Source organism: Molossus molossus, unplaced genomic scaffold, assembly GCF_014108415.1.
Source record: "Molossus molossus isolate mMolMol1 unplaced genomic scaffold, mMolMol1.p scaffold_m16_p_2, whole genome shotgun sequence".
Lineage (NCBI taxonomy): Eukaryota > Metazoa > Chordata > Mammalia > Chiroptera > Molossidae > Molossus > Molossus molossus.
In genome coordinates, this window is record NW_023425355.1 from 118730938 (window position 1) to 118757188 (window position 26251).

Genomic DNA, 26251 nt, shown 5'->3' on the forward strand with positions numbered 1-26251 from the left:
TTACATTTGAAATCTATATTACATCTAACCAAAGTCCAAGATTCTCAGCTGGACTAAGGGGGAAATAAAGTCTGTCAGAATGCTGTTATTATTATCCAATCCTTTTCAAGTACAAATCAAATTTTAGAATAAAAGTTCTTTTTTTCAAGAATGACTCCAGGTACATTTTATCATCTGTTATTTATTGATTACTTTCATTCTGAAACAAGTACTTAAGTTGTGGCAACATCATTAGAACAAACCAGGTGAGATAATGATTTGATCAAAATCTATTGCTTTATTAACAGATATAAAGAAAGTTCCCTTTTCTCTTACATGAACAGACTGAAGTGAAAATATTTAGATTAGGCAAATTGAAGAAAATTAAACTGCTGCCCAGCCGGTGTGGCTCGGTGGTTGAGCATTGACCCATGCGCCAAGAGGTCCCAGTTCGATTCCTGGTCAGGGCACATGCCCAGGTTGTGGGCCAAATCCCTAGGAAGCAGCCAATTGATGTTCTCTCTCATGGATGTTGCTCTCTCTCTCTCTCAAATCAATAAAGAAAAAAATTACACTGCTTAAAATAGGAAATTTAAGGAATTCAACAGCAATTATTATTTTCATCAAGGATAAAGAATAACTAGCCATTTAATAGTAAACAATAATTCATATGTACACATTCACATATAAAGCTTCTGTCAAGAGTTTTATATTATACAGTGTTCCCTTTTCCCTAAACATCTTTATTTCCTAATGATACTGAGTCTGGAAGTGAAATCTAAGGACATTTTTAAGTGTACATTTTCTGATTCATGAAATGTTCATGAGCAAAGACCCTGAGGAATGCACAGTGCCAGCCCCTCTCCCTTACAAATCAAAAAACAAATCCACTATAAAGTAGAATTCATAGAAAAGAAAGTTCTGTACTTGAAAGTATATTGATAAAATAATATTTGTTTTTTTCTTAAACATCTAAAATAATTTAATTGATTCATGCCAGAAACATAAGTAGTAATATCATCATATATTATTAACCAGAAATAGCTTCTAGATGAAGGTATTCATTAGCCAGTATGCACATTCCCTTAGATATAAAATAGCAGGGGTAGAAACTACCTTGATTTTTAGAAAGTTGGAAATTTTACTCCTCACATCATGTTGCTATACAATTATTCTCTTTTAGAGACACATTTTCTCAAAGTTCTTTCCAATTCTGAATTGTAGCAGGCACTATCCATATCCTGCCATGTCACCTTTCATTTATTTATTTAATTTTTTTTTCCTTTATTGATTTTTTAGCGAGAGAGAGAAATAGAAACATTAATGAGAGAGAACACCGATTGATAGCCTCCTGCATGCCCCCCACTGGGGATTGGGCCCACAACCTGGGCATGTGCCCTGACCAGGAATCGAACTGATGACCTCTTGGTGCATGGGTTGATGCTCAACCACTGAGCCACACTGGCTGGGCTGTCACCTTCAATTTAAATCTTTCCTGTAGGTCAGTGGCTTTATAGATAACTGTGACATTCTTCTTATTTTTTAAAACCTCATTTGAGGATATGTTCAGAGAGAGGAAGGAAGAGAGAGACAGAAACATTGATATGAGATGTAAGTGCTCTAATCAGGAATCAAACCTGCAAACTTTTGGTTTACGGGATGACACTCCAACTGAAACCTGCCAAGCCTAAGACATTCTTCTTGATGATTTACTTTTGCCACAGGAGGGAACTCACACGGATCAGGCCATAAGTGACAGATAATATCAGCAGCTGTAGTCCTCAACAAATAATATATCATACTGGTGAAAAAAAATAACCCAGCTTCTTTGTCTTTTGCTTAGAATAACTCTGGGGTGAATTCTCTATAAACTCCTAGAGATCCCCAGTAACACTGATCCCAAATAACTCATATTGGCAACTGTTCATTTACTCTCTGAATTAGCTGCATCTCTTTGCTGTTTCTAACTTTCTCATATTTGTACCTATGGTTCCTGAGATCACTTCTCAAACTATTGATCTCAAACCTGGTCTCAGAGTCTGGGATTCCCCAACCTAACACATACCCTTACATACAGGAAAGAGGGCTTTTGGTCCTGGGCCTCATACTTTCTAGGGCCTTAAGTCTCAATCTCCTCTGGCATTGTCTCTCTGCATGTGCAGGGAGGACATCAGCCCAATGGGATAGGACTGCGTGGAGCCCACCCCCATCCATGTTCCCCAATCATGAGATGCCAAAATCCACAACCCAAAGTGCTTTGATCCCATTTCCAGTGCTTTCCTAGAACTCTTCGGAACGTCAATTCTCCATTGTAAGACTCCTGGAATTGAAGGGTAACTAAGAGGTGGCTATTAAGGGGAAGATGTAGACCAATATTAATTACATGAGCTGAGGTACCCACAAATTTATACACAAGAGCCATTATGGCACATACAGAATTGAAAGAAGAAAGAAAAAGAGATGCACATTGGGACAGGGTCCAGCTATCTATGCTGTTATATTCTAGTGCAAAACTCTGAGGAGGCCAAGAATTCTAAATTCAAACTTGGCTCTTTCAAATTTCTATAAAGTACAATTTGTCACTGTAATATGACAGAATGTATTCTATATAAAATGTTGTTAGTTTGACAGGGGAGATTTAACAAACATTCAAAGAAGAACTAACACTCATTCTCCTCAAACTATTCCAAAAAAATTCAAGAGGAAGGAAGACTTCCAAGCTCTTTTTATGAGGCCAGCATAATCCTAATTTCAAAACCAGATAAAGATACTACAAAGAAACAAAACTACCAGCCAATATCCCTGTTGAACACAGATGCCAAAATCCTCAACACAGTATTAGCAAAGAGCATGTAGCAATATATTTAAAAAATTATTCACCATGACCAAATGGGACTCATCCCAGGGATGCAAGGCTGGTCCAACATTCACAAATCAATAAATATGATACACCACGTAAACAAAATGATAAAAATCATATGATCATAACAATAGATTCTGCAAAAGCTTTTGACAAAACCCAGCACCCATTTGTGATAAAAATACTCAGCAAAGTTGGCACAGAGGGATTATATCTGAACATAACAAAGACCATATATGAAAAACCTACAGTCAACAGTATACTCAATGCGCAAAAACTAAAAGCATTTTCCTTAACAGGAACAAGACACCCAGGTTTGCCACTCTTTTTCAACATAATACTGGAAGTCTTAGCCACCATGATTAGACAAGAAGAAAAAAAAAGGCATCCAAAATGGAAAGGAGGAAGTGAAAGTGTCATTATTCTCAGATTACATGATATTGTACAAAGAAAACCCTAAAGATCCCATCAAAAATCTACTGGATTTAATCAATGAATTCGGCAAAGTAACAGGATACAACATTAATATCCAGAAATTTATGGCATTCTTATACACCAATAGTGAACAGTGAGAAACTAAAAAAAAAAAAAAAAAAAAAATCTCATTTACCATTGCAACCAAAAAAAATAGGATACCTAGTTTAAATTTAACTGAGGAGATAAAAGATCTGTTCTCAGAAAACTGTAGGACATTGAAAAAATAAATTGAGAAAGATACCAAAAAAAGGGAAATCATATATCATGTTCATGGATTGGAAGAATCAACATCATTAAAATGTCCATGCTACCCCAAGCAATCTATAGATGCAATGCAATCCCTATTAAAGTATCAACAGCATATTTCACAGATGTATAGCAAATACTCCAAAAGTTTATATGGAACCAAAAAACACCCTGAATAGCCACAGAAATCTTGAAAAAGAACAAAGTTGCAGGGATCACAATACTGGATATCAAATTATACTACAAAGCTACTGGAATCAAAACAGCGTGGTGCTGACACAAGAATAGCACATAGCACAGCCAGTGTGGCTCAGTGGTTGAGCATTGACCCATGCACCAAGAGGTCACCAGTTTGATTCCCAGTCAGGGCACATGCCCAGGTTGTGGGCCAAAGCCCCAGTGGGGGGCATGCAGGAGGCGGCTAATTAATGTTCTGTCTCATCGATGTTTCCATCTCTCTCTTTGTCTCTCTATCCCTTCCTCTCTCTCTAAAATCAATAAAGAAAAAAGTTTTTTGTTTTTTTTTAAACAGTCATATAGATCAATGGAACAGAACAGAGAACCCAGAAATAAACCCAAGGCATCATGCACAATTAATATTCAAAAAGGACTCAAGAGCATACAATGGAGAAAAGACAGTCTCTTCAATAAATGGTGCTGGGAAAATCAAGCAGTTACACACAGAGAAAATGAAACTAGACCACCAACTTACACCATATACAAGAATAAACTCAAAATAGATAAAAGACTTAAATGTAACTTGTAAAACAATAAAAATCCTAGAAGAAAATATAGGCAGAAAATCTCAAACATCACACTTCATTGATACATGGTCTAGGGCAAGAGAAACAAAGGAAAAAATTAATAAATGGGACTACATCAAACTAAAAAGCTTCTGCACAGCAAAAGAAACAACCATCAAAAAGGAAAGGGAACCCACTATATAGGAAAACATAATTGCCAATGATGCATCAGATAAGGGGTTAATTTCCAAAATATATAGAGTACTCATACAACTCAACAAAAGGAAGACAAATAATTCAATTAAAAAATTGGTAGAGGACCTAAATAGACACCTCTCCAAAAAGGACATACAAATGGTTACGAGACACATAAAAAAAAAAAAAAAAAAAAAAATGCTCAATGTCACTAATCATCAGAGAGATGCAAATTAAAATGACTAGGAGATATCACCTCACACCTGCCAGAATAGCTGTCATCAACAAATCCTCAAACAAGTGTTGGTGAGGGTGTGGAGAAAAGGGGATTCTAGTACGCTGCTGGTGGGAATACAGACTGGTGCAGCCACTTTGGAAAACAATATGGTGTTTCCTCAAAAAATTAAAAATGGAATTGCCATTTAACCCAATGGTTCCACTTCTAGAAATATATCCTAAGAAGGCTGAAACACCATAGCTGAGATCTGGAAACAACCCAAATGTCCATCGGTAGATGAGTGGATAAAAAAGTTGTGGTACATACACACAATGGAATACTATGCAAGAAAGAAAGATCTCTTACCTTTGAGACGACATGGAGGGACCTGGAGAGTATTATGCTGAGCGAAATAAGCGAGTCAGAGGAAGACAAGTATCACATGATCTCACTTATTTATGAAATATCATGAACAAAATAAGCTGTCAATCAAAATAGATCCAGAGACATGGAAGAAAGGTACAGACTGACAAACCTCAGAGTAAGAGGGTTGGGGGGGGGGGGGTTTGGGAAGAGATAAACCAAAGAATTTATATGCATATATGCATAACCAAGGGACACAGACAACAGTTTGGGGGAAAGTAGGATGAAGAGGGAGCATTGAGGAAGGGGTCAATGGGGAAAAAAGGGGCACATCTGTAATACTTTCAATAATGAAGATAAAATAAAATAAAATTTGTTAGTTTGATTTATTACTTTTAAATTTTAGACATATGGTAGGTGGCTTCCATATGTACTTTTGACCTGGGCATCACAAATATTAAGGACATTCTGGAGCTGTCCCTTCCATCCCTACTCTACTCAGATGTAGCTCACCTGGAGCCTTTTCTTTATAGGTGATCCTGGTAACTGGCAGTTGCCAGGGTTCTGTAATTAAAGATAAAGATAACCCAATATATCTAAACGTATCAGATTATAGTTACTGAAGAAAATAAAGGAACATAAGAGAGAATCTCTCTAATGAAAGAATATTTAATTTTATATAACATTAGCTACTGGAAGGAGTCAGAGTACTCTACAGTTTTTTAAATAACCCATGAAAGCATGCTATGCTCAGATTCTAGAATAGGTCATGGTTGTAATAAGTCAATACTGCTGTTTTGGTCAGCAATCCCTGCATAACAAACTATACCAAAACCTATTAGTTTAAAGGAAAAAAACAATTTATTTGGCTCATGATTTCTCAGGCCTCCCCTCATTTGGGAAAGCTTATCTGTTTCATGTGGTATTGGCTGGACACACTCATGAACTGGGATGTCAACTGGAAATCTGTCCATGAGCTCTCTAAACTTCTATGAAATGAGTCTATGTTTCATATAGTACAGAAAAATTACCACCAGTAGCAAATGAAGGAGAGCTCTAATATACAAATAGTTATCAAATATCTGCTTCCTTCACATTCCTTAATAATCTATTGACCAAAGCAAGTCACACAGGCAAAACCAGGGTACACTAGGGAGAAAAGACTACATAAAACATGCATATAGGCAAACATATCCACTTGGGCTTTTACTGAAAAAATCTACCTTGTCTTAAAAAAGGAAGATAACATATATAAAACTGGGGAGGTAAAAGATGCATTCAACTAAATTTAAAATCCTGTTTTCTAGTTTTAGTTCCTCTCCTGCACTGTGTGACCTTGGGCAAGGAATTTAGACTTTTTTTTTAGAACTCAATTTCTTAATCTGCTAAAATCAAAGAGTGAGATTTGATCAGTAGTTTTCAAGTATTTTATTTTTTGGTTTGTGTGAACAATACCTAAATGTGTGAACAATACCTAAATCAGATAAAAGGAATTAACACATTAAAGGAATTGACATAGAGCTGATCTGTTTGAAATAGGATGAGAAGCTGGAGGCTCCAATTCATGTCCACTACCACCCTATAGACTAAGCAAAGTACTTTAAAAGAATGCTAGGGCTCTATAGAATATAATTTGATTAATTTATCTCTTAGGTTTCTTTGTGCATCAGAAATCTGGAAAAGAATAAATAGTAGAGTAAATTAATCATTTTCTTCTATAGTTAATTATTTAAGTATATTATTGGTAAACAACAGTCAGAAGTTCATAATTCAGAATATGAGGTATCAAGAGAATGAACAGCTATATTTATATGAGTTCATTTATATAAATAAATGTATAATAAATATATATTTATTTGTTCTAAGTTTCTGTATGAGTAATTATGTTTTCAGAGAATTTTTTAGCCTATTACTAACCCCACTTTCATCTACTACTAGAAAGTTTTAGTCTAGATTTTTTTTTCTATTACACATGCTAGTTGGAATTTTACTCATTTTAGTTACTTTATTGTGTTCTTATCAGCATATCTGCCTCACAAATACTCAAGAGAGTAATAGGCTCATTGTGTACTAACAACTGCTCATTACTGAGTTTCTTCATGTAATATAAAAAATGCGGTGTGCCATAGACTTCACATAAAAAAGAAAAGCATTCAGCAATTACAAATATTAGAGTATTTGATTTATTTTTTTAAAATGTTTTCATTAGTAGAAGAGTAGTATAAAATCATCCACTCAAGAAAACCATTTTTCTGAAATGGTTTAGTTGCTTATATTGTCAATTTTATTATACTACTCAATAAAATTACAATAATTTAAAGTGATAAAGACCCATACTAATTATGGATAAGTTCAATGTTTGAAATATTTGTTAAAATGGAATTTATCTCGGCAAAGAGACTGAAGTGCTTTATTTTTCTATCACCAGGAAGATCTAAAATAATATTTAAAGGTGAGAAGAGAAGATTGGAAAAGGGATCTAAAATAATATTTAAAGGTGAGAAGAGAAGATTGGAAAAGGGATAAAGAAAAAAGAAGGAAAGAGGATAAAAATAACGGAGGGACATGGGAATCAAGGAAGGAAAAGGAGAGTTTGGGAGATTCTAAGAGAATGGTATGTGACATATTTTCCCTGGCCAATTCCAAATGGCTGAGAGCACTAGACTTCTCTCCCCATGAAGTTTCTAAGTCTCTGCAATCAGAAAAGAATGTTCTTCAGTTACCTGTCAGATTTTGCTGAAAGGTAATACCTCCTCACAGGTGGCCTAAAGTACAGGGAAAAGACCACAAAAAGGTATCATAGGGTAAGAATTGCCCATTTTTTTTCCAGCACAGCTAAGTTAGTCTTCCAAAGTACAGGAAACTCTAATCTGATTATGTTGGTCAGGTTTAGTGGGGCCTTACTAACAATGTTCTGTCTGCTGGACCTCTCAATTATTGAAGGATGTATAATAAAATCTCCTACTCTCATTGGGAATATGTTCATTTTTCCTTCCATATTTGCCAATTTTTGCTTTATACATTTAGAGATTATGTGGTTAGGTGAAATAAATTTGATATTTTTCTGTACATTGGATTATTCTTTTTTTGCATTAATACATTAATTTGCCTTTAAGCCCACTTATTCAAATATTAATATATTTATGCTAGCTATTTTTGATTTATAATACTTAGTATAGGTTTTTGGATATTTTATAAGCTAATTTTATAAATAGCATAAAGATGCATGTTACTTTCCATTGTTAAAATATCAACTTTTATAATTTAGTCAGTTTATATTTATCTTGATTAATGATATATTTGTGTTTAATACCTCATTTTGTGTTTCTTTAGTTCTTCTCTGTTATTTGTATTCTATTGGATTTATCAAGTTTTCTTTACTTCCTTTTGTACATTATGCTGGTTTAAAAATTATACATTCATTCTCTACGATTTTCTAGTTTTCCCAAATTTTCAGCATTCATACTTTATGTTAAAATGTCTTAAAACAGTTCAAACCTGTTCTCTCTAAATACGAGAATCTTACATGCCTATAATGTCAATAACCTACTCCTTATAAAATTAAAATTACTGTCTAGTCCTTGAGTTTTCTTTGTTTTTATAATAGCGGAATCATTTGTTGTTATTATTTCCATAGCTAATGCTCAGTGAAAAGTATCCACTTTTACTGATTATTTTATTAACTACTGCTCTTGGATCCCAGTTCTTTCTTCTGAATTTTATTTCCTTCACTCATAAATCAATTCTCCATTTTTGGGTTTTTTTTTGTTTTGTTTTGTTTTGTTTTTTAGAAAATATCTGTGAGTTTTAAATCATCTCAATTTCATTGTTGGATTGAAAATATTTTTATTTCAACTTTACTCTTGAATAATAGTTTACTGGGATTTAAAATGCTGCAGTGACAGTTAATTGTCTTCTGGCTTACATTGTTACTGTTGGTAATTCTGCCTTAAGTATAATTTTTATTCCTTTGAAAATGTCTTTTTCTCTTGTTACATTTCACCATTTCTTGTCTTTCCCACTCTATTGTTATACTGTAACCCATTTAGGTGTCACTCTTTTATCTTCTAGCATTAAAAAATATGTTTTTGCCTTTTCTTTTCTCGTTTGCTCCTATAAATAGCAAAGGGTTACCTTTCCTAGGTGGTCACCTGTACAGGGCCCATTCCCCTTTCACTTTGCAATGATCTCTCAGATCAAAATGAGGTAGCTCAATGCATATCCTTGAGCCAATTTCTTACATAAAAAAGTATCCATATATTAGATGTAGGCAGGATATTTTCTTACATCCACTGGCAGTTTTCAAATAATCTAGGGAAAACTTACATTTAGAAAATTTTATTATCTTGCTGTTAATGGATTAATTCTAATCCCACCAATAACATGCACCACAAAAATCTTTGACTATTGCCATCTCTGCCACCAGGCCCAGATTCCACACACCCTTGATAGAATGATGTTCCTCCACATATTCCCCTCCAGTTATAGTCATTTTAAGTCCAGGGGAATAGTCTTTTCAAGAGGGATGCAAACAAAAAAGTATTCATAAAGGGCCACCTTGGAAATTATTTCACATATATTCATTTATTAGAAAAATATTTTAAAACCCCTATAATGCGCCAGGAGGTATGCAATGAAGAGGCAGCTTCCTAGTTTTCTGGTAGGTATAGATAATAAATTTATGAGGAAAAGGCAGATCATGGGACTAGATTGCTTTTTATAGCAAAATTATGTTTTGAGCATGAGTTGGCAGAGGCTATTAAATGTGTTTTCCAATCAGGCCACAACAGCTCAGTAATTATTGGGAATTCCTCATAGGATTTATGTAAATGGATGGCTGTTATCTTTTCTTTCCATTGCCATTGAATTTTTGAATTTCTATGTCTTCATGGATCATTTAATGAAAAATTAAGAGAGAGCTTATCATGGAGTTGTAGCTTGACAGTATTATAACTACAAATTTTTCATTTTCATATAATTTTTTGAGAAGATAAATTTTTAAAAAAAGAACTAAAATGAGATTTCACTTTCTAATTAACCCTCCATGGGGAAGGAAGCAAAATATTGCTGGCAGCAAATTAACTTTGTTTTGCATTTTCAAATCTGAATACCATAAACTTTCTCTAACAGTCTTATACTAAAAATAAAATGTTTTGAAAAGAGTTGATTTTAAGTTCTTGTATATTGATTTACAAAGCATTATTCATTGCTTTGCTTCCTTCGCTTTCTCCCCTCATGCAAATCAGTTTGCATGAGCTGTTAGCAAGCCAATAAACAGCACATTCTGTAGGACAAACTAGTGGGAATGCTTATCAATTTTTTATTAAATGCCTCCTTAAATATATTGTTGTATAGCGTATGTTCACCTTTGAAGACCTACACAAAGAATAAGACATGATTTAAAAGTTTGTATTGGGGGCGAGGGGTTCCATATCCATAGATATAAAACAATAAAAGGCAAAGTAAGACATTTATGAAACTAAAAATATCTTACATTAAAATTATGAGGACAAAGAATATACAAAGTCTCTGATATTACAATCGTGTTGACTAGGTTGTAGCAAGTTATTTGACTTAAAGTACATTTTCTTTGATATGTCTAATTATTGCATGGTACAATGGAGAATGAGCCTGGAACTGGACAAAAACAAAACCAACAACAACAAAACCCTCAAATGTTAGGACAGGACACATACTGGCAACAGAACAAGTGCCAACTCTGACAGTGGGAGGACACATAGAGGACAGCAGCCAGATAAGAAAGACATATTAGTCAAAAAACAGTAATGACTGAGATTTTCAAAAGTCAAAAGTCAAATGATAATTAGGTATGTGGCCTCAAGAAAAGGGGAACTAGGGCAGGTTGATGTCCAAGGCCAATTACACAGTCAAGGAAAGCCCCAGGACCCTAAGTTCAGGGGCATGATTTTTGCTTGAGTAGCCTTGGACTGTTTACAACAAGGTGGATGACAGGTAGAACATACCAGTGCCTAGGGAGGGAGTCTGGAAAAAAACAAGCTTGGGTTTTAAGAAACAAAATAGGCCTGGCCTGGTGTAGCTCAGTGGATTGAGCATTGTCCCATGGACTGAGAGGTCCTGGTTCGATTCCTGGTCAGGACACATGCCTGGGTTGCATGCTCAATCCCCAGTAGGGGGCATGCAGGAGGCAACCAACTGATGTCTCTCTCACACATTGATATTTCTATCTCTCTTTGCCTTCCTTTCTCTCTAAAAAATCAATAAAAGAATATTTAAAAAATAGAATCCCATGCCTGTACTGGACTGCACAGGGCAGAGAAGATGCATCACAAGTATGGGAGCATATGAATGAGGAGCCAGTGCTGCCAGCTTTACTACTGGAATAGTACTCATGAGAAGGCAGAGATAACACAGGGAGGCTGGTGGTCAGCACAGATGGCCTCCTTGATCCCAAGTCTGCAGTGAGAATTGGCTCAGGACCTGGGATGAGGCATGTCAGTGGCGAAGGTAAGGAAAAGAGAAAGAAACTGAACATTGTCTAGATCAAAAGCTGCTGATACTATAACTGGTAGAATTCTTTAAAATATTAACAATAAGACAACACTGCTGTATGGGATACATTTTATGTGCTTTCTGAGATGCCCTTGGTTCCACCACCTCCAGCAACCTCAACCTCTTGTCCTACCCTCCATGTCCCTCTGCCTGACGAGGGCCTTAACGTTCTGCAGAACTAAGGGAGCCAACACTTTGGCTGCTGTGCTACAGACAGATGGAGAACATCTGGCTCCTCTTGGCATGTCAGACCATGGAACCTGGCATTCCACAGTGCCAGAGAATACCACCTTGACACCTAGTACCATTAACTCCCATGGAGTAAGATCAGCAAACAAGAACAGAGGACAGGAGGTGAACATACAGATAAACTTCTTTTCCTTCCGCTCCCATATTGATTGCTTAGGGGCCTTTCTTTTCAAAAAGCTTTTCAGAAATGACACCTGCTGCCCATGGATACAGACAATAGTGTGGTGAATGCCTAGGATGGGATGGGAAACAGGTGGAGTAGGATAATGGGGGGGAAAAGGGGAGGACATCTGTAATATTCTCAAAAATAAAGATTTTTTTTAAAAATGACACACGCTGAATGACCTGTTACAGCATGTGTGATTCATGGAGATAAGTAGTGGACACAGGTAGCAGCTCATGCATTATTCATTGCTTTGCTTCCTTCGCTTTCTCCCCTTCCCTGTTTCTCTCTCTCTCTTTTTTTTTTCTTTATTGATTTGAGAGAGGAAAGGAGAGGGAGAGAGATAGAAACATGGATAAGAGAGAGCATTGATTGGCCACCTCCTGCATGCCCACACTGGGGATTTGTCCCACAGCTTGAGCATGTGCCCTGACTGTGAATCAAACCAGTGACCTCTTGATGCATGGGTCCATGCTCAACCACTGAGCCACACCGTCTGGGCTTTCTTGTTTCTCTTTTTTTCTCACTCTCATTGCCCTGAATCTGCACCTCTCAAGTAAAGCATTACTATTTCATTCCAGCTGCAGGCGTCATTTTTTAGGGGACTCAAACTAAGACATTTAGTAACCTAAGAACAAAGGAGCATAATTCCAACAGCAACAGACAAAGAACATGATTAACTTTAGTGCTTACTCATGAGACTTGATGTGACCTCTTCCGTGGCCTCCTAAAGGGACTTACATTTTCTGGGCCTGATTTCTCCATTTGTAAAATGGAGATGTAAAGTGGTAGCGTTATGCTGTGCAACAGTGCTTCCCCAACTCTAATATGTGGATTAACTACGACAGTGAGCTGGAGGGGAATTTTTAAAATACAGGTTCCCAAACCTCTCCCAACCTGGGAATGATTCAGTAGGTCTAGAATGCCTAGAATCTGTATTTTGTCAATGGTACCCAGGTGCCACTGATGTACGTACAGCCAGGGTTGGCAAACACTGGCAATGTGGAAAGAATACAGGCTTTGGATTCTTTATTTCTCAAACCACCTTGATTGGGAGTGTCAGAAAATCCACTAAAACAAGCAGAAGCCACAGATGTAATTTACGGACGTAATAATTGGCATGGACAAAGGGAACGACCATCTTTACAATGACAGCATCCAGAAATCACAGGACAAAATAATGAGATATCTTCTTTCTTTCTCTGCCTTTTGACTTGGCTGACCTCATTCTTAGAGACTCTCCTTGTTTGCCCTTGCTTATCCTACCAGCTTAACCAACCTGACAGGAAAAAAAAAAAATAGCCATTCCCTGCCCAAAACTCTAGCAAAAGTTCCAAATCTCACTTTCCCTGAATTAACTGTGGTCAACTCAAGCCCTGAAACAATTTCTGTAACAAGGTGAATAAACACCCCAATGACCGAAAGCTAAGTAGACAAGTACTTAGCAGTTTGAATTGTAGATCAGGATCATTATGTGCCCAATTGCTGCCACTTCCACTAGACTCTAAGCTTCTTGAGGACAAGAGTTTAGTCTGATTTCCTCATCATTCGAACCCCTTAAAAACAAAGCTGAGTGAATGAATGAATGAATGAATGAATGAAATACTCTTTAATCTTCAATAAAATTTCAAAACGTAATAAAACAGATAAAGAATAAAAGAGGCACAAATATTATATTTAAACTAGTAATTTTTAGGACAAATAATTAAATAAAATGTAATACAGCTTAGATATGGATACAGATATAGAGTATCAACTACATTATTTTTGTATGTGAGATCATATGTAGTATACCCAGAAAAGTAAAGACAAGCTATCAATCTTCCACAAAAATTATTTCCTAACTTTTCTAGTAAGCATTTCCAGTTCTTTCTCTCCATATTTAGATTTGTCAGAATCACACAATTACAGCTCAATTTTTCTGGTAAAGATTTACATATTACTGTATAACATCAATCTCTAAAATCACAATATTAACTGCAAGTCTAAAATCTGTTTTACTAAGAAGCATCAAGGTTGTTGGCTAGAAATAAAATGAGAAGAAAAACATGACATTTCTAAAAAGGGATTTCAGACAAAAGGGAAGAATTCAGTATTCTCATCAGGTTATTACCCTTGTAGATGGGGCAAAGAAAGAACTGAAGAACAGTTATCCTGAACTGGAAAGAGATGGGAGTGACATTCTCAGCAGCTCAATCATTTGGTCACCATAGAGGATGCCTGGGCTGAGGCCAGATTACAAAAGTACATGACTTTCTGTTTTAGCCAAGGAATCTGTTAGCAGTGACATGAGATATCATTGTCAGTTGAGGACAACCCTTTGATCAATAGGACTGGGCCCTGTACCCAGATGTGTGATTTGGGAAGGAGAACAGAGGATTCAGTTATTACCCAAGAACACATTCTACAAAGCTGATATACACCAATTACTGAGGTTAAGATACAAAGCATTACAGAAAACCTGTTAATCAATAAAATATAAATAGCAATGTTTACATTAGCGTAGGTAGCTAGATATTAATAAGGGAAGAAAGCAAAGGGAATTAAACATTATTAAGCACAATGAACTGGGGAGCATGAGCCTGCTTGTTTCACCAAGAAATTGCAGCTTCACATACTCCCCAGGGAACCACCTTTCATTCCCAGAAGATCACTGGGGGAAGAAATATAGGCTTATGCTCAATAGGAACCAAGATGGCAAGTACAGAGGCCTGTCAGTCTACCCTGGAGAAAAGAATGGATTGGCTAGAAGGTGAGCCCAGCACCAGCCCATGAAAGCTTGGGAAATTGATTGGTTATTTAGAAAAAGTTCCTGTAATTTTCAATTTTATTGAAAATTTTCCAATTTTTCAATAATATAATCTCAGGAACAAAGTCTTCTCTTTCACCCAGTAACACACTCTCACCCAGTTCCTTCACTCATTCTCTCTCCACAGTAACCATTGGCCCTGGCAGCTGTGCAGTCTCCAAACACAGGCTCCAAGCCAGAGCCTGGTTATAGCAACACAGCAGCCAGGAACAGTGCTAAGCTACCGGACAGGGACTGAGACTGCTAATGTTGGACCAGTGGCACAGAATCTCCAGATTTTGGACCTATTTCTGGCCCTAATTTTCCAAGGTGGAAGGGACAGAGATGGGACATTGAAAATCCAGGGGAACCCCTATGATATTGCATCTGATGCTACAAATAAAGCTTATTAGCAGACCTCATCCACCCTTGTGGGTCTCCTGGAATGCCTTCCTTAAAGCACCACAAGAATCCCACTTCTACTGGCAACAGTCAGACCTTGACATTTGTAGATAAGGTATTCATAGTTTATCTTTTAAGTGCCTCTTCACCTAACACCAACCACTGAAACTAACATTACTCCTCTTCTCATTCCATCACTAGAACTCCCTTTTCTTAATATTAGATTGAGACATGCTTCTACATGAAATCAAATGGCTAGGTGCAATCGGGGCAGCTTTCCAACATAAAGAGGCATCTCTTGGAGGAAAAACAGGATTATTATTTCCTTTCACAAGAACTATCATCACAGTATCTGTCATTATACTGACTAAAACACAAAAGACAAAGATCAAAACATTTTAAGTATGAAAGAGCAAATAAAAATTCTCTAAGATTCTAATGTTAATGGTAAAATAAGAAATGTCACTCATGTATGAATGGTAAACAATCATAGACTAATGCTGAGAAGAAGATGACTTCAAATATTTTCATTGTTGCCCGGCTGGTGTGGCTCAGTGGTTGAGTGTTGATCCATTCACCAAAAGGTCACCAGTTTAATTCCTGGTCAGGGCACATACCCAGGTTGCAGGCTCCATCCCCAGTGAGGGGTGGGGTATAGGAGGCAGCCAGTCAATGTTCTCTCGCATCCATGTTTCTATCTCTCTCTCCCACTCTCTTCTTCTCTAAAATCAATACAGAAAAAATGTTTTTTTTTTTAAAAAAAATACCAAGTATTTTCATCATGTCTTATTACAACTGTGAGTAACAGTACAGCAGAATGTGCCACTAGTTAACATTCATTGCTTTCAAAACAGTATTACAATTGCCCACAAATTTAAAAACAAAATTCTGTTTCAGACACTATTTTAATACTGACTTTTATTTTTAAAAAATGAAAAGAAGTTTTATACTCTGTTCACCAAAAATAAAATGACAGCAGTGACAAGCAAAATCAGATTTTTCTAAACTATGTAAGTTTGATTAACTTACCTAATTACTTTCATGATTTCAAAGTTTCATTATACTAAAGTGCTATGCCTTAAATTTAACACACTTTAATCAAAATCTCTTTTGAACTGCTATGTATGAAAATACAAAATGTATTCATAATATAAAATTACACCTTTATCTTATTTTTCTGAAAAATAAATAGTGACTATTATACCAGAATCTTCCAGTATTAGATGAAAAAGTGATTAAACAGGGGAAGAAGACCATGTGATAATTTTTAATCAAACATCATGTGGGTAGAAACAATTGGTTTAAAATACATATGGCTGAGGGGAAAATGGTGGAAGACTAAATGGAAATTACACAGATCGTCTCCCAGGACCAAACTGGAATTACAACTAAAATAAAGACAAGTAATCTGGAAAAAAACAAGTGAAGAGCAGCTAGAGAGAACCCTTATAACAAGGAATGTAGAGGACCCCAAATTGAGACTGGTAGGAGCTGCAGAGGCACGAGATGGATGGCTGGGTGCCCATGGGCAGCAGTGGAGGGCTGTCTTAGCTGTGAGCAGTTCTTTCTCAGAAGTCAGGGGTTAAAACCCCAAGCAGGCTCCCCAGCACAAAGTGGTGGAACAGGGAGAGGCGCCTATATAATAACTGGCTGAGAAAATCACCAGAACAGAGGTTTTGTCCAACAGGGAGAGGCACAGGGAACACCGGCACTTCCCTGAAGGGCCAGCACACTAAATTATAGCTACAGTCACTCACCTTGGGCTCCAGCAGCGGGAGGGTGGACTTGACTAGAACTGTGTGAGGAGAGTCAGGGGTTCGTGGCACTAAGGAGAAAGCTGGGAAGGAGGCCATCAGGACCTCTAAACTGAGACACTCCCCCAAAAGTCAGTAGCCATATTCCTCAAGAAGCCCCTTCCCAGAGCAGTTTTAGCCCTGGGTAGAAGCAACTGCCTCTCCCTCGGTAATTTAATACCATCCAGCCCAGAGAAGTGCAACCTGAGGCTCATTAACAGCCAGAGACTACCTGCCAGCCAATGGGCAGAGAAGGGCCTCTGAAAGCTTTGAGCATTGGACCTGGATCTCAGTGCTAGGAGCCATGGCTCTGGGGACAGAGCTGGAAAGACTGAGGTCTGAGTTCCTACACTGAGCCACTCCTCCATCCTTCACTAGCCATCTCAGTCAAGTAGCCCCATCAAAGCATCTTTTGCCTGGGGGAGAAGCAAATGTCGTTCCCTTGGAAATTTAATACTACCCAGCCCAGAGAAGTACCACCTGAGGCTCCTCAGAGACTACCTGCCAGCCAGTAGGCAGAGAAGAGATTCTGAAGGTTTTGAGCCTTAGACCTGGCTCTCAGTGCTGGTCTCTTGGTTCTGGAGATGAAGTTGTGAAAGCTGAGGCCTGGGTCCCTGTACTGAGCCAATAACCCACACTGCAGAAACCATTTTTTATCAAAGCAATTTTACGCCAGGGAAACGCAATTACCCCATGCACTGGTAATTGTCTTATCCTGCCCAACTGAGGGATTTTTCATTCAGCTGAGGGCTACAATCCAGAAGCTCTGGGGTCACTGAATCTTTGTTTGGTGTGCAACTCTACCCAGGAAAGTAAGCATAGACATTACTGTTTAGTATGGTCCCTTCCATACATATCCAAACCCAGCAGAGGGAGCCAAAATCAGTGGAACATTGATACTCACAGGGAAAATCAGGCAGGCTCCAAATCCTCCTGAGACAGCCAAAATGGTGAAACAAAGAAACAAATCTCAAATGAAAGAACAAAAGAATTCTATAGAAGAAGGGATAAATGAAATGGAGTTAACTGAGCTATCGGAGGTAGAGTTCAGAGTAATGATTATGAGGAAACTTAACAGCATGAGTAAACATATAGAAATAATGAAAATCAACCAATTGGAAATAAAAAATGACCAAGCAGAAATGAAGAACATATTAGAAGAAATAGCCAGCAGATTAGAGGAAGGCAAGGATTGGATCAGTGAATTAGAGAAGGGTAGACAAAAGCCACATAATCAGATAATCAAAAAGAAAAGACAATTAAAAAAAGCAAGAGGACAGTTTAAGAGAGCTGTGGAACAATACAAAACATAACAACATCCACATCCTAGGAGTATCAGAAAAGAAAATGAGCAAGGGTTAGGAATATATTTGAAGAAATAGTGGCAGAAAACTTCCCTAACTTGATGAATAAAAAAAGCATACAAGTTCAAGAAGCACAGAGGGCCTAAAGTAAGAAGAACCCAAAGAGGTCCACATCAAGACACATCATAATTAATATCCAAAAACTAAAGACAAAGAGAGAATCCTAAAGGCAGCAAGAGAAAAGCAAAAGGTTACCTACAAAGGAGCCCCCATAAGGCTATCAGTTGATTTCTCAACAGAAACACTAGAGTTCAGAAAGGAATGGCATGAAATATTCAAGGAAATGAAAAACAAGGACCTGAATCTAACACTACTTTATCCAGCACAGGTATCATTCAAATAGAAGGTGAAATAAAGAGCTTCCCAGACCAAAAAGGCTAAGGGAATATATTAGCGTCAAAGTCACACTGCAAAAAAATGTTTAAAAAACTGCTGTAATAAGCAGAGGAAATAGAGAGAGAAACAAGCCATAATAAATAAAAATGGCAAAAATAAGTAAATATCAATAATGACCTTAAGTGTAAATGGATTAAATGTTCCAAATGAAAGACACAGAGTAGCTGAAAGGATAAGAAAGCATGACTCATCTATATGTTGTTTACGAGAGACCCACCTCACAACAAAAGACTCACATAGGTTGAAAGTGAAGAGATAGAAAAAAAGTCTTCCAAGCAAATGGAAAGGAAATGAAAGCTGGGGTAGCAATATTCATATATGCTAAAATAGACTTCAAAATGAAGGACATAACTAGAGACAAAGAAGGCCACAACATAATATTGAAAGGCTCTATCCAAGAGAAGGCTATAACCTTGGTAAACATATATGCACCCGATACAGGAACAGCAATATATACTTTAAAACTTCTGGAGGACTTCAAAGGAGAAATCGACAGTAATACAATCATAGCATGGGACTTCAACACCCCACTGACAACACTGGATCGATGCTCCTGACAAAATATTAACACAGAAACAGAGACTCTAAATGATGCACTATATCAAATGGATTTAATAGGTATTTACAGAGCATTACACCCCAAAACTGCAGAATACTCATTCTTCTCAAGTGCACATGGGACATTCTCAAAGACAGACCACATGTTAAGATACAAATTAAGTCTGTACAAATTCAAGAAGACTGAAATCATATCAAGCATCTTCTCAGATCACAATGGCATGAAACTAGAAATTAATTACAATAAAAAAACAAAAATATTCAAAACCATTCAAGCTAAATAGCATCTTATTAAACAAGAAATGGGAGATCAAGGGAGATCATCAAGGAGATCAAGGAAGAAATAAAAAAAATCTTGGAAATCAATGTGAATGAACACATGACAACACAAAATCTATGGGATGCAGCAAAAGCAGTCCTGAGAGGAAAGTTCATAGTACTACAGACCTACCTTGAGAAACAACAAAAGTTTCTAATAGACTATCTAACCATAAAATTTAAAAAAACTACAAAGTCAACAAAAAGAAAAACCCAAAGCAAGTAGATGGAAAAAAATAGTAAAAGTCAAAGTGGAAATAAACGACATAGAAACTAAAATAACAAATCAAAAGATGAATGAAACAAAGATCTGGTTCTTTGAAAACACAAACAAGATTGATGAACCTTTAGCCAGACTTACCAAGAAACAAAGAGAGAGGACCCAGATAAAGAAAATCAAAAGTGAAAAAGGAGAAATATAACTGACACCACAGAAATACAAAGGATTGTTAAAATATACGATGAACAATTATATGCCAACAAATTGGACAACCTGGGTAGAATGGACAAATGTCTAGATTCACAGTCTCCTAAAACTGAATCAGGAAGAGACAGAACACTTGAACAGACCCATAACAGCTAAGGAAATTGAAGATGTAATCAAGAAACTCCCAGCAAACAAAAGCACAGGCCCGGACAGCTTCACAGGGGGGTTTTACTGAACAGTCAAAGAAGAATTAACATACATTATCCTTAAACTATTTCAAAAATGTAAAGGAAAAAAAGACTTCCAAACTCTTTTTATGAAGCCAGCATAATGCTAATTCCAAAACCAGATAAAGTCACCACAAAGAAAGAAAATGATAGGCTAATATCTCTGATTAACATAGATGTCAAAATCCTTAACCAAATATTAGCAAATAGCATTCAGCAATATATTAAAAAAATTCACCATGACCAAGTAGGATTCATCCCAGGGATGCAAGGCTGGTACAATATTTGCAAATCAATAAATGTGATACACCACATAAATAAAATAAAAGATAAAACCCATATGATCATATCAATAGATATTTAAAAAGCATTCAGCAAAATCCAGCACCCATTTCTGACAAAAATGCTCAGCAATGTGGAAAGAGAGGGATCATATCTTGACACAATAAAGGCCATGTATGTAAAACCTACAACCAACATCATACTCAATGGGCAAAAACTAAAAGCATTTCCCTTCAGAACAGGCACAAGACATGGATGTCTACTTTCATTTCTCTTATTTAACATAGTATTGGAAGTCTTAGCCACAGCAATTAGACAAGAAGGGAAAATAAAAGGGATCCAAATTGAAAAGAAGGAAGTGAAACTGTCATTATTCACAGATGACATGATATTGTACAAAGAAAACCCTAAAGACTCCATAAAAATCTACTAGAGCTAAGAAACAAATTTGGCAAAGTAGCAGAAAACAAAATTAACATCAAGAAATGGACAGCATTCTTATACACCAATAATAAACTCACAGAAAGAGAAACTAAAAAAGCAATCCCATTTACCATTGCAGCAAAAAAATTAAGATACCTTGGAATAAACTTAGCCAAAGAAGTAAAGGACCTATTCTCAGAAAACTACAAGACATTGAAAAAAGAAATAGAGGGAGATATAAAAATGTGGAAGTATATACCTTGTTAATGGACTGGAAGAATTAACATCATTAAAATGTCCATACTATCCAAAGCAATCTATAGATTCAATGCAATCCCCATTAAAATACCAATGACATATTTCACAGAACTAGAACAAATACTCCAAAAGTTTATATGGAACCAAAAGAGACCCTGAATAGCCACAGAAATCTTGAAAAAGAAGAACAAAGTAGGAGGAATCACAATTCAGGATTATCAGGTTATATTACAAAGCCACTGTAATCAAAACTACCTGGTACTGGCAGAAGAACAGGCATATAGATAAATGGAAAAGAACAGAGAACCCAGAAATTGAGCCAAGACATTATGCTCAACTAATATTTGACAAAGGGGGCAAGAGCATACAATGGAGTAAAGACAGCCACTTTAATAATTGGTGTTGGGAAAATTGGACAGTTACATGCAAAAAATAAAAATAAAAATAAAGCTAGACCACCAACTTACACCATACACAAGAATAAACTCAAAATGGATAAAAGACTTAAATATGACTCATGAATCTATAAAAATCCTAGAAGAAAATGTAGGCAACAAAATTTCAGACATCACACGCAGCAGAATTTTCACTCATACAATGCCTAAGGGAAGAGAAACAAAGGAAAAAAATGAACACATGGGACTACATCAAGCTAAAAGCTTCTGTATAGCAAAAGAAACAAGCATCAAAATGGAAAGGCAACCCACTGTATGGGAGGGCACAACTGCCAATGATACATCAGATGAGGGGTTAATTTCCAAAATATATAGAGTACTCATGCAACTCAACAAATGGAAGACAAAGAATCCAGTTAAAAAAAAATGGGCAGAGGACTAATACAAATAATAAATTAAGAAAATAATTTTGTTTACAGTATTGACAAAAAGAATAAAAACTTAGCAATATATTTAATAAAAGAAGTGTAAAACATATCCTCTTAAAACTACAAAACTGTCAAAAATGAAGGAATATCTAAAAAATGAAAAAACATTTCATGGTCATGAATCAGAAGACGTAATATTGTTAAGATGACAATCCTCCTCAAATTGATCTATAGATTCAATATTCAATTCAATATCCATCAGAATTCCAGGTGGCCTGTGAATAAAAATTGACAAGCTGATTCTAAAATCCATATAAAATTGAGGATCTCAGAACCAAAACAATATGATTTCAAGAGAATAATGTAGCAAGACTTCATATTTTCTGATTTCAAAACTTACTACAAAGCAATAGTAATTTAAAATGTGTCACGAGGATAGACATGTAGATCTATAGAATACAAAAGATAATTCAGAGACAAACAATATATCTGTGGTCCACTGATTTTAATAAGGGTGCCAAGATCATTTGATGCACAAAGAACAGTGTTTTCAACAATGGTGAGGACACCACCAGATAGCCACATGACAAAAAATGAATACACCCTTATTTCAAACAATATACAGATAGTAACTACAAATAGATCAAAGACCTAAATGCAAGAAGCAAAACTAAAAATTTCTTAGAAGAAAACAGAGGTCTAAATCCTCATGAACTTGAATTTGGCAATGGAGTCATAGATATAATATCAAAAGCAAGAGCAATAAGAATAACAAAAATAGATGAATTGGACCTCATCAAAATGAAAAACTTTGTACTTCAAGGTATACTTTCAAGAGAGTAAAAAGACAATCAACAGAATGAGAAAAAATATTTGCAAACCATCTATCTGAGAGGGTATTGTATTTAGAATATAGATAGAACCCTTGCAGCTCAATAATAAAAAGACAACCCAACTTTAAAAAGGAGCAAATGATCTGAATAGACATGTATAAGATGGTCAATAAGCACATAGGAAGATGCTTAGCATCTCAGATTTCCTAGGAAAGCAAAGTGAACAAATTATCCTGTTCCTTATAATTTTTAACCATTATTTTAGATATAGAAATATTTTATAGTTAGCACAAAGCCATAGAGAAATATCAAATGAAAACAAAACCATAATTAGCAATAACATAACTTAGAATCCATGAAACATGGTACATTGTAGGAATAGCCCTAATAAACAAATACCTATTCCTATTATTAGTCACCAGCTTGGAAAGAAGTGAAAGAAAAATGTAAATTAATTTTCTATTTTAAACTATTTAGTCACATTGTTTATATCTGTATCATTTGTATTTAATAATGTATTAATATTCTATTAAATCTGGCTTAGTTCTTCCTAAACACAAATCAAAATAAAGGCACACCAGGAGATCAAGAATAAGTACTCAATTAATAAAGAACCTAGTTCATATCAAAGATAAATTACTCATAAGTGGTATTGTTCTTCTCTGATATGCTCTTGATGTCAACATCCCTCCTATGCTTGCAGTGGTTCTCAACCTTCCTAATACCGTGACCCTTTAATATAGTTCCTCATGTTGTGGTGACCCCCAACCATAAAATTATTTCCGTTGTTACTTCATAACTGTAATTTTGCTACTGTTATGTCTTAGACGACCCCTGTGAAAGGTTGAGAACCGCTGCTTGAGAGCTATTCCAAGCCTCAACTCCAGCACAACTTCAGTATCCAGGTTCACTGCCAAAGCTCCCCTTTCTCAAAGTGCACTTACTTATTGTGTTTATCAGATAGGTATTCTTTTTTTTTTTTTTAATCCTCATTCAAGGATATTTTTCCATTTATCTTCAATTAGAGTGGGAGGGAGGGAGGGGGAGAGAGAGAGACATCAATGTGAGACACATTGGTGGCCTCCTGCATGACCCCAGCCAGGGCTGGGGACCGAACTGTAACCTAGGTACATGCCCTTGACCAGAATCCGCAGGCCAACACACTAACCACTGAGCAAAACCGGCCAGGGCAGATAGGTATTCTTTAACCAAGACAAGTCTGCAAAGTTCAGTAACCAGTAATTTAACACCCAAATTCAGCACATAACTTATATTACTGTTATGTAGTTTGTTGGTTACTTACAACACAAAATATTATTCAATAATTGGCATTTATGTAACTAAACTATCTTTTTAACTATATTATGAATATCCTATGAGTACAGATAATTTGTTCTTTGTATTGTATTATCTCAGTGCCTGCAACGGTGTTAGATAGTATAATCCACACATTACTGATTACCTTTTTTATTTGTAGGTTTAAGTCCTTCCGCTTGAATTGCTGGATACTGAGGAATGTGGATTTCCCTGGGGATATAAAAATATTCTGGAAGGCTCACTTCTGTTGTGTATAAAATGGACTTAGGCTGCTTTAACCTTGAGATAGTAAAGAGCATATAAGTCTACAAATAAACAGAAAGAAAAATTGGAATATAATTTTCTTACCCTTTAACTCTAAATTCTTTAGACACATTATTATCTAATTGGTGTGAGGCAACACTAACACATTTCATAGAATTAATGGAATCACCCTTTATGGAGACATACTCCGTGTTCCCTGTTCTAATCCTTTCAGAGTTGAGGAGTTCATTGCCTCAGGAAGAAACTATTCCATGGGTGAACAGCATTGAGAAAGTGCTTCCTTCCTTATATATTGACACAGACCCTCTTCTTGACCATACTCTAGTCAGGCTCCTCCAAGCCCTCTTCTCAACTAGTCCTCAACCTTGGCATACAAAAACTGCAGTCACAGAAGGAGACATTTACAAATGTGACAGGGGGTTCAAGGATGTGATATGGATTTAATTGATGCTTATCTGAGTTGCCTTAGAAAGCTTGTAATTATAAATCCTTTCTCTCCCCTTTGAGATATAAATCTTCTATCACCCATAATTGTCTTCTCAAGGACCTCAGAACTCCCTCTTCAAAATGCAAACATTCAAGGAGATAATGTTCCCAGCCAGCTGGGTACCTTGCTGCAACTTATATCACAACCTCCAGGTATAAAGATTCCAGAAGTTTGTTTCTCCTGCAGATAAGCATCTATTAAGAATTTGACATCACATCCATTAACCCCCTCTCACTTCTTGTAAATGTCCACTTTTGTGAGTCTGCTCAATCCCCCTACTCATTCTCCCTCCTTACTTTTTTTTTTCCATCCTCCCTTTAAGACTCCCAAATACTGCTGCCCAAATTGAAGTTGAGTTCCTTTCAGGCTGGATCCTCCTCCCTGCTGCAATAGTGCCTAGTTTTATCTTTCACAGTATTAATAGGATTACTTCATGACTTGAAGGGCACTTAAATTATACAAATACAAGAAACTTTTTCTTACCCTTCTGAATCCTCACCAAGGAGATCTTTCAGATTTCCTTTCTAAAGATATCAAATTTCGAAATTCTGATGATTTCTCCTGCCATTTATCCCAGAGTACATACCATGGCATTTAAAACATAAACATAAGGAAGCTAATAGAAAATATAAGGAACCTACCTTGTAAGCCCTGAATCTTTCCAGTATCACTGAATATATCATTAAAGTTGTTTTTATTAATAGGCAGAGAATATGGGCTAAATAAATGAGTGCTAAGTAAAGTGTCAGAAATCTACGCTCCTGACGAAAGATCCTGTCTTTTACAGTATATAAAGTAGATATGCCATGTTGCTATTACTCTATAATTATTTCAAAATTCAAATTACACATGTTAATTTTTGTATTTATTAAATTAGATTTAGTTTCGAACAAATATATTTCAAGGTTGATTTTAGATTTTATTTGTTACGCATTCTATTGTGTACCAGAGCATTCTAGATATTCATTTATTGCATTAAACAAGTTCTTGGTGGTAGACTAAGAAGTGAAGATATGAGCTGGAGGATATATAGGTCAAGGAAAACAGTAGTGGACTGGGAGGTAAAAACCTGGGCCCATTTCTATCCTGTCATAAATCACTGGTGTGAATTTAGGGTACCACCTTCTTATTTGGGGGCCTTGGTTTACAGATGTGTAGAGCAGAGTAAGAGGATGGACTATGTGTCTCTGAGTGCCTTTGATTTGTTTTCCAGCTTTAAAAAACAATAATGTCTCTACTCTGATCCAGGTTGTGATGTCTGCCTAGTC

The 26251-nt window shown here is 36.2% G+C and overlaps 1 protein-coding gene across 1 annotated transcript in view; it reads right to left on the bottom strand.

Moving 5' to 3' along the window:
- CFAP47 (cilia and flagella associated protein 47) overlaps nt 1-26251 on the bottom strand; it is a 442571-nt gene that overhangs the window by 152130 nt on the left and 264190 nt on the right. The window contains exon 46 of the mRNA XM_036270144.1: nt 24378-24537. Within this exon, the coding sequence (XP_036126037.1) occupies nt 24378-24537 (160 nt within the window). The remainder of the gene's footprint in view (nt 1-24377; nt 24538-26251) is intronic.